Genomic DNA, 13,801 nt, shown 5'->3' on the forward strand with positions numbered 1-13,801 from the left:
CCACCAGTGTGTGAATGTGTGAATGGCACTGACCGTAAAGCGCTTTGGGCCTTTGACGAAGGTGAGAAGCGCTATACAAGTATACGCCATTTTCCTCCGCTTAGTAATGTGCTCTAATTCAACGGGTCATCCTCCTAAAAACAAAAAAGCTGACAGTAAGATCTTACTTCTGGAAAGTCACATCCTTGTCTTTCCAGCTGTTTGTGCAGTTGTAGCACAGCACTGAGCATCTCGACCTATCCAATATGGTGTCCAACTTTGCCTGCGTAACAAGCTAGCGTAGCGACTCTAGTCTATGTAACCCATTGTGTGCAATGATTTCAAAGAGGGAGGGGTTTAGATTCCCATCCAGCCATAATGGGATGTGGAGAATGACTGAAAGACGCAATGATCGAGAATTTCAAAAGATTTATTGGTTTTGCAATAATTCAGGTTTCCAGAATTTTAAAAAATATGTCTGTGAAGACCAACTGACATCTAAAATATACTTTCTTTTTACTTCTGTAAGAAAATTGGGTGACTTGAAACCCTGGTGAACATATTGCTGTTGGGAAAACAACACAGTAACATTTCCTTAAATAATTCCCTACTGCATGAGGACTAGTCTTCCAAGGAACAAGATATGTTCATATCAAACAATGTCATAATATTAAGTTAAGAAACAGGTTTGTTCTTCTTCCAACACTTGTGTGTATGATTACAAAGAACAAAGTGAGACTAGATCACTCAACTACAGCAGTAAGCACCTAACAGTGATGTTCTGTACATCTAAAACTAGAATAATAACTGTCCACAAAATACAGGAGCTACCATTTGTAGTCGTTGGCACACATGAGCTAAATACTCAAATACGGTATTTAGAAACATCTGTCCAGATCGGATGATGGGAGTCTGGACAAACAGGGGCTTGGAGCCGGAGACAGAAAACGTCTTAGTTGTTGTTTTCTTTCATTTTAAAGCTGGAAGCATGATGAAGGCGGAACCCCCGGCTGCTTAAAGTATTTCTGTTTCAGACTGCACTAGTTTTTATGTGAGGAATATTACAGTTCATCGTTTGTCTGAGGATACATCGCTTTTTGGGGAATTACTGTAGAATGTGATGAAACTTCTCAGGCTCCAAGCCCATGTGCTGGGGTTCTCCACCCTCCTCTTCCTCCTCCTCCTCGCGTGTGCTCCTCTGCTGGCTTCTTATCCTCCGTCCAAGCCTGGACACACTCGCAGTAACTGCGTTTCACAGGAGCTTCTCTTGTTTAGTTGGAGTCCTGCATCTCCACCCCTTCTTCATCCCCACCAATGTCTGTCTTCTCCACATCTGAAAGAAACACACAGCTGGAGATTTCAAAAAGCCAAAATCATAGGTTTGCACTGAAACACTGAAACTCTTCAGAGCATTTTTCTAAACAGATCTGCGAACGCAGATTATTCAAATCAATCACTAATTCAGTCTTAAAGCCATGCAAGAGCATACCAATGACATCAGCAGAGGTCCTGCTGTTACATAACGTGCTGCATCCATGTGGTTTAATCTAAACAGATCAAATGAGAAGCTCTTTATGTTTTTTATGAACAACCAGTAAAGTCTCTAACAACGGGAGTGACCAGAAATAAACTAAGACCAGCTGTGTGTAACAAACTGAAATGCTTTAATGCTGATAAAATCGGCAGCTGCACTATGGATGGAGTGACCCTTGACCCTGTGAACCTTGAAGAGTAAAAACCTCACAGTTATGCTGAGCTGTTTGACTCATATTTTGCAGTTTCATAGAACAGACGTGTTGCCATAGATGTGATGGATGAAACCATGATAACTGACTAACACCGTGGTGTTAATCCTTCAGTTAAAATCCCACTAAAGCGCGGCGAACATTAAAGAAGAGTAACCTTTACAAACGTTCAGGAGGAAAATATGCAAATCAGATCAAAATGTCAGTGGACTGTAGAATGACCATCTCCACTGCTGTGGAAACAGTTAAAGCTCATCCGGTTTTATCCATGAGATATAGGTCTTTAATGTTTTGTTCCAGAATCAAACTTCTTTCTCCTGTACTTTAAAGCAAATGTATGACAACACAGTGTTATCCTACACTTGACAAAGGCCACACATTATGTCTTTTCATCGATTGAACCCCCTGGACTCTGTAGGTGAGAGGAGGATGCTGACCAAGCTGTCCAGCATCGGGAACAACCCCCCTCACCCCAGTGGCGCCTCCAGAAATTTTTCATGGGGGTGGCCAGTGGGGGGCCACATTAAATCTTGGGGTGGCACACAAAAACCATGAGCTATATTTTTAAAATTCATTCTACCAAACGTAGTAAAACAACCTTTAGAAAACCAACAGAAAGATAAATGCCTACTGATATTTTGTAGAACATGAACTTATAGTAGATACTACTAGTATAATAACTAATAGATACTAGTAGATACCATTAGTAGATACTACTACTGATATATATATATATTTTTTTGTTTATATTTAATGCTTTGGTGTGTCTGCTTGGGGTGTTCGGCTCTTGACTGAGAGATATCTATAATAAACAAAAAATGAAATCTGTTGTTCTGAAATAATAATAAAAATATCCTTCTAATTATTAATTATATCTGTTGACATTTCTATTCAGACTAATAATCATGAAACATTTTTATTATTAGGGTAACATAATTCTAACTTCACCAGTTGGTCCAGGAACAGGTGGAGCCAATGCTTATACTGAGTTCTGCCTTGCTTCTCTGACCAATGATGCTGACTGTCCCTCCTCTGATGCCGTCTCATCTTTGTCTTCCTTGTTCTCTTCTGTCATTCATGCTGCTCTGTCTCATCTTCCTCCTCCTCCTCACTACTCCTCTGTTGCTCCCCTACCATCTCTTTCACTCCTTCTGCTGCACTTTTATTCTTAAAATAAGAATATATGTTGAATTTGTCTTCATTCTCTGAAAATGGACAGACACAAGCATCAACTAATGACTATAGGTAACTCTGTGGAAACAAAAACACATCAAAATGTTGCGGTAACACAACAACCAGTGCTTAAATAGTGCCATGAAAATGAGTGGCTTGTGACAGGGACATCCTTTTTTTACTTATAAATAAGAAGTAATGACACATCTACCACCGCTGCTGATGATGTGGCGTATTTGCACCAAGTATTTGCACACTGGGTTTACATGTTTTGCAGACCGCATGTTTTTTACACCTTTGCAGCTGTGTTTATTTAATATTTAATATATATTTCTTTATTTAATAAGCATCTAATTTTTGATAATAATTTTTCATAATAATTTTCTGTGATATTTTTAATTATTTAATATAAATGTCATTTGTGATGTCCTTTATTGATGTTATATTATACAGATTATTTCTGAATGTCGTGTTGCTGCCATAGATAAATGATATTTCCCCATTGTGGGATTAATAAAGTCATCTATCTATCATCTATCTATCTATCTATCTATCTATCTATCTATCTATCTATCTATCTATCTATCTATCTATCTATCTATCTATCTATCTATCTATCTATCTATCTATCTATCTATCTATCTATCTATCTATCTATCTATCTATCTATCTATCTATCTATCTATCTATCTATCTATCTATCTATCTATCTATCTATCCAGATCTAAAGTACAATAAACAGATTGTTAAAGACCCACGGAAAATATTTAACAGGAAAAGAAACGTAGCATTTCGGGATGTGTGATTGTGTGTGCGTGCGTGCGCTCTCGCGCGCACGCGTGTGTGTGCGTGCTGAAACCGGTGCTCGCGCGATGCAGGAAGAGAGGGGGGAGAGCGCGTGTGAGGGTGTGGAGCGCGTACACGCGCGGTCAGTCGCCGTTTTGGACTTAAGGAAAAAGTAATAAAGAAAGTTCATCTTTAGTGACTGAGACTGGTTCTTTTGTCTGACCGGCCCAGAGGATCTGAGGGTTCGAACGCGGAAGTGAAGCACGCGTCTTATTCATTCTGCGTCCAGCGGCTCCTCTGTAGATGTCTGCGCACTCAAAGGCAGCAGGGAGGGGAGGGGGTGAAGGCCGGTTAAGGTGATCAGAGCGACTTGCCGCTTGCTGGCTGTGCATTTGGGATGAAACGCACAACTGATGCTACCACAGCTTATAGTGGCTACTGGGGTGGCCACTGGGGTGGCCAGGTGTCGGAGAGGGGTGGCCAGGGGTGGCCATGGCCACCCCTGGCCACCCCCTGGTGGCGCCACTGCCTCACCCTCTGTATGAGACGGTGAGGACCATGAGGAGTTCGTTCAGCCGCAGACCGCTGCACCCCCAGAGCAAAAAGGAACGCTTCAGGAGGTGCTTTGTCCCAACAGCAGTTAGACTTGACAATAAAACGGTATAGGACTGCTGACACTGCTGCTGTATTCACTTATTTATTTATGACTTGTACTTTTACTACCATTTTTGAATTTTTACCTCTATTTTTATCCTTACTCGTGCCGTTTGTTTTTTCTAACTGTTATATTTATTGTTTGGCTGCTGTAACAACTCAATTTCCAATTTACCCGGATGAATAAAATCCCGCCTTATCCTATCTTATACTGCTAAGAGTTTAAAAAGTCTAAAAATGTTTATTTACTAAATGTGATAACTAGCATAGACAGTAACATCAGCTATTCCTGTGTGTTCTTTAACACCCCCCCCCCCCCCAACTCATTTAGTACCAGATTGCTCATCTGCATGCAATCAAGTCCAACAGGAACACTCTGGTCAAAAAGCTAAGATCAACCTGCTTTCCTCCATGCTGGAAAATTATCTCAGTGTTACGAGACAAATTGTGATTTCCCTTTTACGAAACTAGAATTTTGAAAACTTCCAACTTTTGAAACACAAACAGCCTTGTAGAAAAACGTCCAATGGGCCTCATAGGACTACACAGCTGTGAGACACCACCTGTTGAAGGGCTAAGCGACACCCGTATCAACACCCACTCAGGGAAACAGCAGCTTTCGTGCTGCTTGTTCTGAAGCCACCCTTTTCATGTCATGGACCGTCAAATCCTTCCTGATAGGCTGTAAAAGAGAAGGAAGAGGTTGTCTCCAATTCTGATTCTAAATCTGAAATCATGGAGTTCCTCATGGTTCAATTCCTGGACTTCTGCTGTTCAGCCTGTTAATGCTCCCTCTGGTAAAGGTCCTGCTCAGGCAGAATCTTTACGCAGATGACACTTGACTTTAGGAAGCTCCGATGCCAAACCACCAGAAGACTCTCAGCTGCTGCTGAGAGCTGCTAAGCTGCAGCCAAACATCCTCCCTGATGAAAAGACAGCAGTCTTAGGAAATGAAGGAGAAAGTGAAGGTAACAAATGATGTGCATTCTGAAGGAATGAAAAATATGACATCTGAGCATCACTATAGACTCATATCTGAGGTTAAGTTCTTTCATTTGGTCTTTGACTCTTTGGCGTCTTCATGAAAAAGAAAAACTTTGAGATCTCATGTGCAGAAAAGACACAGAGAAGCAGATACGTGTGTTCATCTCTCGCAGACATGACCATTGTGACCGTCTCCCATCTGCTCTTCAAACAGACTGTGGAGCTGCAGATGAGAAAGCTGCTGCTTCACAGTCTCTCCATACTTTCTCACTATACATGGCTCGCTCGTAACCACTGGACCTGAATCTACAGTTTGAATTGGAACAGGCTGAGCTTGGGTTTCCTCTTCACCTGCAGTGTGTTTGTCTGAGCTCCGCCTCTCGGTTTGGGCGTCTGCAGAGCTTCCGTCCTCTGGAGGCCAGCGGAGCTCTCCACTCTCCACCTCAGCTGCATCTGTGGGCTCCACCACGATGGAAGGAAGCCTCTTGGACAGTTTTGGGTTCCTCTCATGGACATCTGGGAAGATCTGTTTGAAACTTATGTAAGGTTTACCGATGGGAGGTCAACCATCCTTCACACACAGCTCTGCTGTGCAATTATTATGAAGTGTTTTAAGTATTAAGTTGGCTGTAATGTTCATACAAGGTGAAAATCACATTGCTTGATTCTTAATGAATGTATGCATCAAATGGTGCAGAAAATAAGGATTTATTTCATACAAACAGCATTTCTGTTCCTGTCTTCCAATTTAAGAAGCTCTTCTGTCCTCCAGTGGTTGCCTGTTTGAATAAGTTGTCAGTATATAAGACACCTGTCCACATCCCTAAACAGTCAGACTGCAAACTCTCCACCAAGCCCAAAGAGCTGTCGAAGGACACCAGGGACAAGATGGTAGACCTGAACCAGACTGGAATGAACCGATCTACAATAGGCAGCAGCTTGGAGAGAATAGATCCACTGTTGGAGCCATTCTTAGAAAACGGAAGAAAACCAAGTGGAAGGATTCTGTGGTTTAGTTTGGTTTTGTTGTTCTTGTTCATGTTTTTGGTTTCCTTTTTGTCAATCACACCAGTTTCAGGTTCATGATCCACAGCTGTCTTCAGTTCAGTTAAGTGTCTTGGTTTCTGTTCATCCTTGTCAGGCCATCTGCTCTCTTCTCCTTTGCCACCTTTTTGTTGCTCCCCATGGTTTTGTCATGTTTCAGTTTTTTTCCTAAATGTTTTATTTTCTGTCCCCAAGCCTGGTCTCCTGCATTTTGGGTCCTCCACCACCAGTTCCTCACACCAAGATTACTGACAATCTACCTCCACCCACATGATCTCTAGAACGGTGAGGAAACCGTCCAGAGCTACACAGAGGAACTGGTCAATGACCTGAAGAGAGCTGGGACCACAGTGAAGGTTACTATAGTAACAGATGACAATGTCATGGATTCAAATCATGCAGAGCCCCAAAGGTCCTCCTGCTTAAGACATAACAGGTCCAAACCCGTCTAAAGTTCTCCGGAGACCATCCAGAGGATCCAGAGGAGGACGGGGAGAAGGTCATGTGGTCACATCCAACCTTCTGTAGACCTACAGGAAGCCTTTGACCTCTGTCATTGACAACCAGGGTAACATTACAAAGTCTTGAAGTGAACGTCTGTTATGGACTAAATACTTTTTTCCTGCACACCTGGATTTTTATTTTCCATTCTGTCTCTCATAGTTGAAGTGTTTCTCTGAACATCACAGACCAAACTCAGCTTTTTAGGTGGTACCACTTAATCTGTAACTGCAACACTGCTTTCCTCCACTGTCATTCTCCAGATCTCAAAGACCTATGACAGAATGAAGTGGATGTAGAAGTTAATACACTTTCTTGAAATCTCCAATAAATAAATGAATAATCTATATGTGCAGATGATACATTAATGAACATCAATCAGCCTCTCTTGATTTCCTTAATTGTGGGGAATTGTGACTTTTTGGCATTCTCTTTTCTGCAGTTTGGTCTAATAATGAACAAGTAAACTTTTTCCTAGACTCTCAGTGAGAATAAATCAATAGAGGAGATTAGATTTAACTTTGTTGTCACTGAAGCAGACAACAAAGTGGCATTTCCATCCAACCAGACTGTAGAAATGTTGGTGACAGATTCACACACAGGCGAGAGGGTCTTCTCCCCCAGTGAAGCTCAGGCTTTTGCTTCTGTGAATGTCTGCATTTACATCAAATACATATCATGTAGGATACTGAGTCCTGCTCTCCTCCTGCTCCTCCACCACCACCAAAGTCCTCCGTCCCCGGCTCCACTGAGGTTATCACTTCAGTCATCCTGGAAAGAGACATTGAGGATCACCAGTAAGAAACAAACTAAGACATGACTCAGATCCAGCTTCATTTGTCATTATTAACAGCCCGCTGGTGCAGTGCGTAGGGTTCAGGGGGTTGAAAAAATAAAAAAATCTGTGGTGCATCTCACCTACTTCACCCTTACTTACCTTACATGTAGATTAAGTGTTAACTATGCAGTATGTCTGCACAAAAAAATGCATTAACATTTTGGCTCCACAGGCTCACCGAGCGGTCTACGGTCTAAAAATTTCCTGCAGACCACATACAGGTCTGCCCATTTTCCCCTCCACGGAGCCTGTATCCACCCGTAAGGACACTTGTGACTAGAGGAGGTAATCAGATGATGTTGAGGCTCTTTTTGGGAGCGATCGGGATGGATCAGGAATGAATACTTCAGAAGAACAGATTATGGTAGATGTTCTGGAGATCAATGCAGGGAAGCAGATGGAGACCGTTTGACAGAAGAAACAGCGATGATGTTGGTGATAGGATGCTGAGTCTAGAGCTACCAGTAAAAAGAGGAAGACCAAAGAGGAGGTTCATGGATGGAGAGAAGGAGGACCTGAGGGTGGCTGATATGAGTGAGGAGGATAGAGTGGAGAGGGTTAGATGGAGGTGGATGATTCATTGTGAAGCCCCCTAAAGGGAGCCGTAGGAAGGCAAAGAAGTGTATCAGGACGGTCAAGATCCTGCAGTAACATCCTGCTGCAGCGCTGGAGCACACAGGAGCAGAAATCCTTCACAGATGAAACCATAATATGAGCGAATGACGACGGCTGTGGCTCAAAAGATCAGCCAAAAACACTGAAGCCTGGGACACTCGTTGAGATTGTGGCACTAAATTGTCCCTACATCTGGAAATAACTAGAAGTTCATCTGGAATCACAGCAAATTAGTGACCCAAAACTCCACGGATACAGGTGATGCTGGAGTTTCCACATCCAGAAGGTTAGATCTTTGTTTTCATAAGTAACCGGTCATAACTTAGTCCATTATTGCCGTAGATCTTGAACACGTTTGCTGTGTTGTCCATCACAGTGGTTTGACTGAGGACCTTCTCAGCACAAAGCGAGCTTCAGTTTTCCAGATTTAGTCTTTCTTTTCTGTCTTTTCTTTAGTCTCTATGCTGCCTGGTTTAGGCCAGGACTACATGCCATCCACGGGTGAGCCACATCCATTCCCCTCTATAGCGGCGTGCTGTGGCACAGTGGACGCTCCAGATCTCTTGCTTACATTCATTACCGCCCAAATGGAGGTAATGTAAGAAAGATAAAACCTAGAAAAGGTTATTCTGGATCATCTTTGACGTCTCGTTACGAACCGTGAGATGGTTTGCTGGTTGCTGACAGCATTTGAGGACCCTCCCACAGCCCACCAGTTGGGGGCGCTGTGCTTTTTGTCAGACTGACATTTTTCCAAAGTTCTGAAATTTAGTTAACAGCAGAAACACAAAATTCCAAAGCTGGCACTTTAACAGAGCTGGTATATTGCAGCCGTGTCCAGGACACATTAAAACAAAGGAGAACTCAAAAACAACAAGAAAACGACAAGACAAAAGGTGAAAACGGAAGGTTTAATCTGGACAGAGAGGCAGAGCGTGGGTTAATTATAGACGTTGATGATGTTTAGAATCAAAGCTGCAGACTGCACCTTCAGTCATTCTTATGGTGATTCAAACAATGAAATAACATGATAAAAACATGCACTCAAACCACAGAAGGCAGAAGGGTGAGGAGTTATTTTCAGGAGATAAAACTCAAAGCTTGAAGCCATGAGTCCCAAACTCAGCACCAACCCTGTCAGAATGGCTGAGAATGACAAGAATCAAGAGTTCAGTGACCCAGCTGGAATCCAGAACTGGACCAAACAAAATGCATTTGGAGCTCAAGGCACGTAAAGCAGTCGTTCCATGAGTCAATCCAAAAAGTACGAGAAACCCAGAATATTTTCATCAGGTTCTGATGCAGAACTGTGTTTTTTTTTTAACGTGAACGTTTAGAACGTGTTTCCTATTGTCTCTTGGATAACAGGAGTACCTAAAAAAACGATCAAAAAAACAGTGACATATTTCAACAGCGTGGGGTTTTGTGTGGTCAATAGTCGACCCCAATCTTCATCAGGACTTTCCAGTCATGAAACAATCATCTCTTGCAGAGGGTGGACTTTGCGTGGGTAAACACCACATCTGTGAAGCCGAGTGATTCATGCAGGTTTGAGAGCCGCTCAAACTGCAGTCCAAATGATTCATTTTTTAAAGACGTCTTCTCTGTACGCCACGCTCAGCCACTTTAAACTCTAACTCCTCAGGAAAAAGCTCTACATTGTGCAATGCAGATCTAAAAACACTAGATAAATCGAGGCGATGCTGACAGGCTTGTAGCTGCGGCTTCAGTGATTTCAGATTCGGGAAAACATTTTGTTGTAGGGCATCAGCAGCTGCCGAAAACGCAGGAAGGAGGCAGAAGAAGAACCGAAGCAGCTGATCTGTACCATGGATCTGTACCTGACTGTTCTGATGCTGCCATCACATTAAAAAACTTTCATTGTATTTTTACACAATATCTATTTAAAAAAGTATTGTCAAAAAAGATTAAAAATCTTATTTATGTGGTGGAAAACGTTAAACATGAAGAGATTGTACATGTCCTCATGCAGCTGCTTCATCTTTAGGACCCGTTTCTGGACAGAAAACTGTTGTAAAAGACGCCAATGCAGAAGAATGGAGGCTTTGGAACCAGAACGTAAGCAGGACAAAGTAAATGTGAGAAAAAGGAAAAACAACAAAACACAACCAGAACTCTAACTGTGAAAAAACCAAGAGAACCAAACCTGAGGGTTTGTAATATCCAATTCCACTGCACTCCTCAACACGTAAGAACAAAACGAACAATTTGAAAGAGTTCATCAGACCTACGCCCTGCTGCAGGTCTTTGGAAGGATCTGAAACATGCTGTCTGCGTCCATGAGCCGTCAAGGACTGCACCAAAACACCAGCAGATGCTTTTAAAATCCATCCACTCGACAAGATTTTGAATGAAAACGGAAAAAAGTTGGCTTTTTAAAGATTCAGGTGAAGAAAATTGTAAAATAAATATTTGCCTTTCCGTATTTTTTATAATTTCTTTTAACTTTGCCAGTCTTTCTTCGTTTTTCCTCAGGTAACAGACGGACAGTAACAGTTCTGACAGTTCTGCAGACTTTTCTGTTCCTCAGGTGAGCTGCTTCCTGTCTGTTCTCCATGTTTTCGGCAGGTCAGGGCCTGGTGCAGGAGCGGGGAGCAACCACAGCAATCAGGTAAATGAGATATAACCTTATGTTTCAAGTTCACACCTGAGCTGCGGTCAAAAAGGAAAAAAAGCAGCCTTCTCTGCAACCATCAGGTGAACATACTTTGCTGCACGGCGGTGAAGCTCTGTTGTTACTCCGCATTTTTGTTGCACTGCTAATGTTTGGTTGGGGTTGTGAGGGCTTTAAGCTAGCAGGAGAGCTTGTAAGCAAATGGACAAGGGGAAGTGGGTGCGGGCTTACTCTGCGCCAAAAGTCCTTCCCACCAGTCAGAGCTGAATTTCTAATGAGCTCCTGCCACTCTGCAGAACCTATGTCCTCTGTAACCCTTGTGCTATCCTAGGCACTTTAACGTTGGGAGTTGGGTCATCTATTTGGGTCATCTACATTTGTAATCTTCACTGGTGTCCATGGATTACATGAAATCTTTCCACCTTTATCCACCTTTGTCATGGTAGGGAGAACACATCAATGTAAGGGGGGGGTCATCTAAGATAGCACAAGGGTTAAAAGACAGCTGGGGACACTGTGGGAACAGATCAGAAGACGATTGGAATCTAATGTAAATGGTGTTCCCTTATAAAGCGTTTTTCTGTCTTCCTTGAAGACCTAAAGGCCTTCACTGTCACTCATTCACACACTGATGGGGGCTCCACTGCCAAAGAATGACGCCAACCTACAACCACCAGGAGCAATGTGGGTGTCTTGCTCAGGGGCACTTTGACACATGTGCAGGCAAGGCGGGAACCGAACCAATGATCTTCTGATCAGAGGTTGACCGCTCTACCTCTGCACCACAAAATGCCTGATAATTCTGAATGAACAACCAAAAACTCCTCTGATCCTCCTCCTCTCCTCATGATGATGCCAGGATGGCCTCTGTGTTTGAGTGACCGTGTCAATGCAGCGGCTGACACCCACAGTCCGCTCAGCAGCTTTACAGGTGTGTGTCGTGTGAAAGAAGGAAAACAGGGATTCGTGTCTCACTTCAATGTAAAAAGTAAACATACAGAAGGCGTGTGATAAAGCAGAGCCATCCCTGCTGGTCACAGACGGGTCACAGCAGAGTCTTCGTGCTGTCTGGGGTTTTTTTTTTTTGTAACGAGTGACCCAAACGTCTCATGAGGATCTCAGGAAAGTGTGCATGCTTTTGAAAAGTAGGCATGACACACCATCCCCTTTGCAGGACTGGCCACAACAATAGCGTGCTCAGTGGTGAAAGGCGACTTCTCAAGTTATCAGAAATTCTCCTTTCCTACAATCAGACAGGCAGTTGCTGTTTCCATGGGGACGACCAAGTGAGATTTTCTGCCTATGATTGTCTAGGAAGTGAATTTTGTTTTGCAGAGGGTTGCTTTGTGTTCTGTTGAAAGACGTCACCTGTAAAACCTGCACCTGGCTGTCAGCATCAGCAGAGACAACGCAGCCTTTCTCCACACCACAGGCTGGCATTGTGCTTCTGGAGCGAGTCGCAGCGGTCCGCGGGGGTCTGCTGCTCTGTGGGAAGCAAATGGAGGGCCTGTGGACGTGGTTGGAGTTCTGATCAGGTTTCTGCAGAGTGCATCCACTCTGCGCTGATGCACAACCTGGCAAATGCAAGAATTTGAATGTTGATGCCAGGCATGACTGCAGACATGCGCCGTCTGCTTTAAGGTCTGAGTCGCCCGTCTAGAGTGAGTAGCCTCACTTCTGCTTTGCTGGAGGCAGGAAGAGCGCGCACGTCTGTTCACGCTTTGGGTGTCCAAAATGTAACTACAGGCTGTTGTTGGCGACTAATCCTTCAGAAAGTTTTCAAAAGTTTCACTAAAATCTATTTCTCAGTGAGGCGGGGAGGAGCTGTGAAACAAGGTCCTCCTACTTTGAACACACGTATAATGCATCTATGCCTTGAAAACATTTTCTTTTTGTTATTTTTTTTGACTGATTATTAGGTAATCTAAAACCACTTCTGCTTTCTTTTCCTTTGAAAAATTACAAAACAACTGAACAGAAAGAATGAGACTCTGGAAAATTCCATCTTGAAATTAGCGTCTGCTGGTTTCTAACTAAAACGCAGCTCAGAAAAAAGGCTGCCTTGGTGATTTGTTCCATATATTGCTTTGTCATGGATAATATATGTTTGAATACAAAATGGAAAATCAGCCAAACCACCATCAGTTTACCTGTCTGACCTGAAAACAACCACCCAGACACTTTCAGCTTCAACATTTCCTAAAGGACACACGTTCGCCTGAATGCTGTTGTCACACAAAGATGCAAACTTTGAGGTTGAGAAGAGCTAAAAGACAAAGAGGAGGACGGGGGAGAGCTAAAAAACAAACAAAGATCTGACATCTGAAGAGGAGTATTGTTAAAAGTTTAGTAGTAATGTTTATATGAAGACAGGTCATTTCAGGTGACAGGTGATTCCTGCTTTATCATCAGGAAAATATCAATAACTGTACAATGATGGACAGAAGGGAAAGGTCCCTCTGAGCCTTCAGATCATCTGCACCTGGTAACCAGTATTCTATTTTATTCTATTCTATTCTATTCTATTCTATTCTATTCTATTACCGGTGAACATAATTCTTTCCAAATGCAAATAACGCAGGACTGGATGAATGGGTGGATGGATGCATGGATGGATGGATGGATGGATGGATGGATGGATGGATGGATGGATGGATGGATGGATGGATGATTGGATGGATGGATGGATGGATGGATGGATGGATGGATGGATGGATGGATGGATGGATGGATGGATGGATGGATGGATGGATGGATGGATGGATGGATGGATGGATGGATGATTGGATGGATGGATGGATGGATGGATGAATGGGTGGATGGATGCATGGATGGATGGATGGATGG

General features: G+C 43.0%; 1 protein-coding gene across 2 annotated transcripts in view; it reads right to left on the bottom strand.

Annotated features, from left to right (window-relative positions):
- Positions 1-391: 391 nt before the first annotated feature.
- lbhd2 (LBH domain containing 2) overlaps positions 392-13,801 on the bottom strand; it is a 16,943-nt gene continuing 3,533 nt past the window's right edge. For both annotated transcript variants that reach the window (XM_011490690.3, XM_004082692.4), the window contains exons 2-4: positions 7,556-7,637; positions 5,673-5,847; positions 392-1,312 (exon numbers count right to left, since the gene is read on the bottom strand). In XM_011490690.3, the coding sequence (XP_011488992.1) occupies positions 1,251-1,312; positions 5,673-5,847; positions 7,556-7,636 (318 nt within the window). In that variant the 5' untranslated portion in view covers position 7,637 and the 3' untranslated portion in view covers positions 392-1,250. The remainder of the gene's footprint in view (positions 1,313-5,672; positions 5,848-7,555; positions 7,638-13,801) is intronic.

This window comes from Oryzias latipes, chromosome 22 (genome assembly GCF_002234675.1).
Source record: "Oryzias latipes chromosome 22, ASM223467v1".
NCBI classification, from domain to species: domain Eukaryota; kingdom Metazoa; phylum Chordata; class Actinopteri; order Beloniformes; family Adrianichthyidae; genus Oryzias; species Oryzias latipes.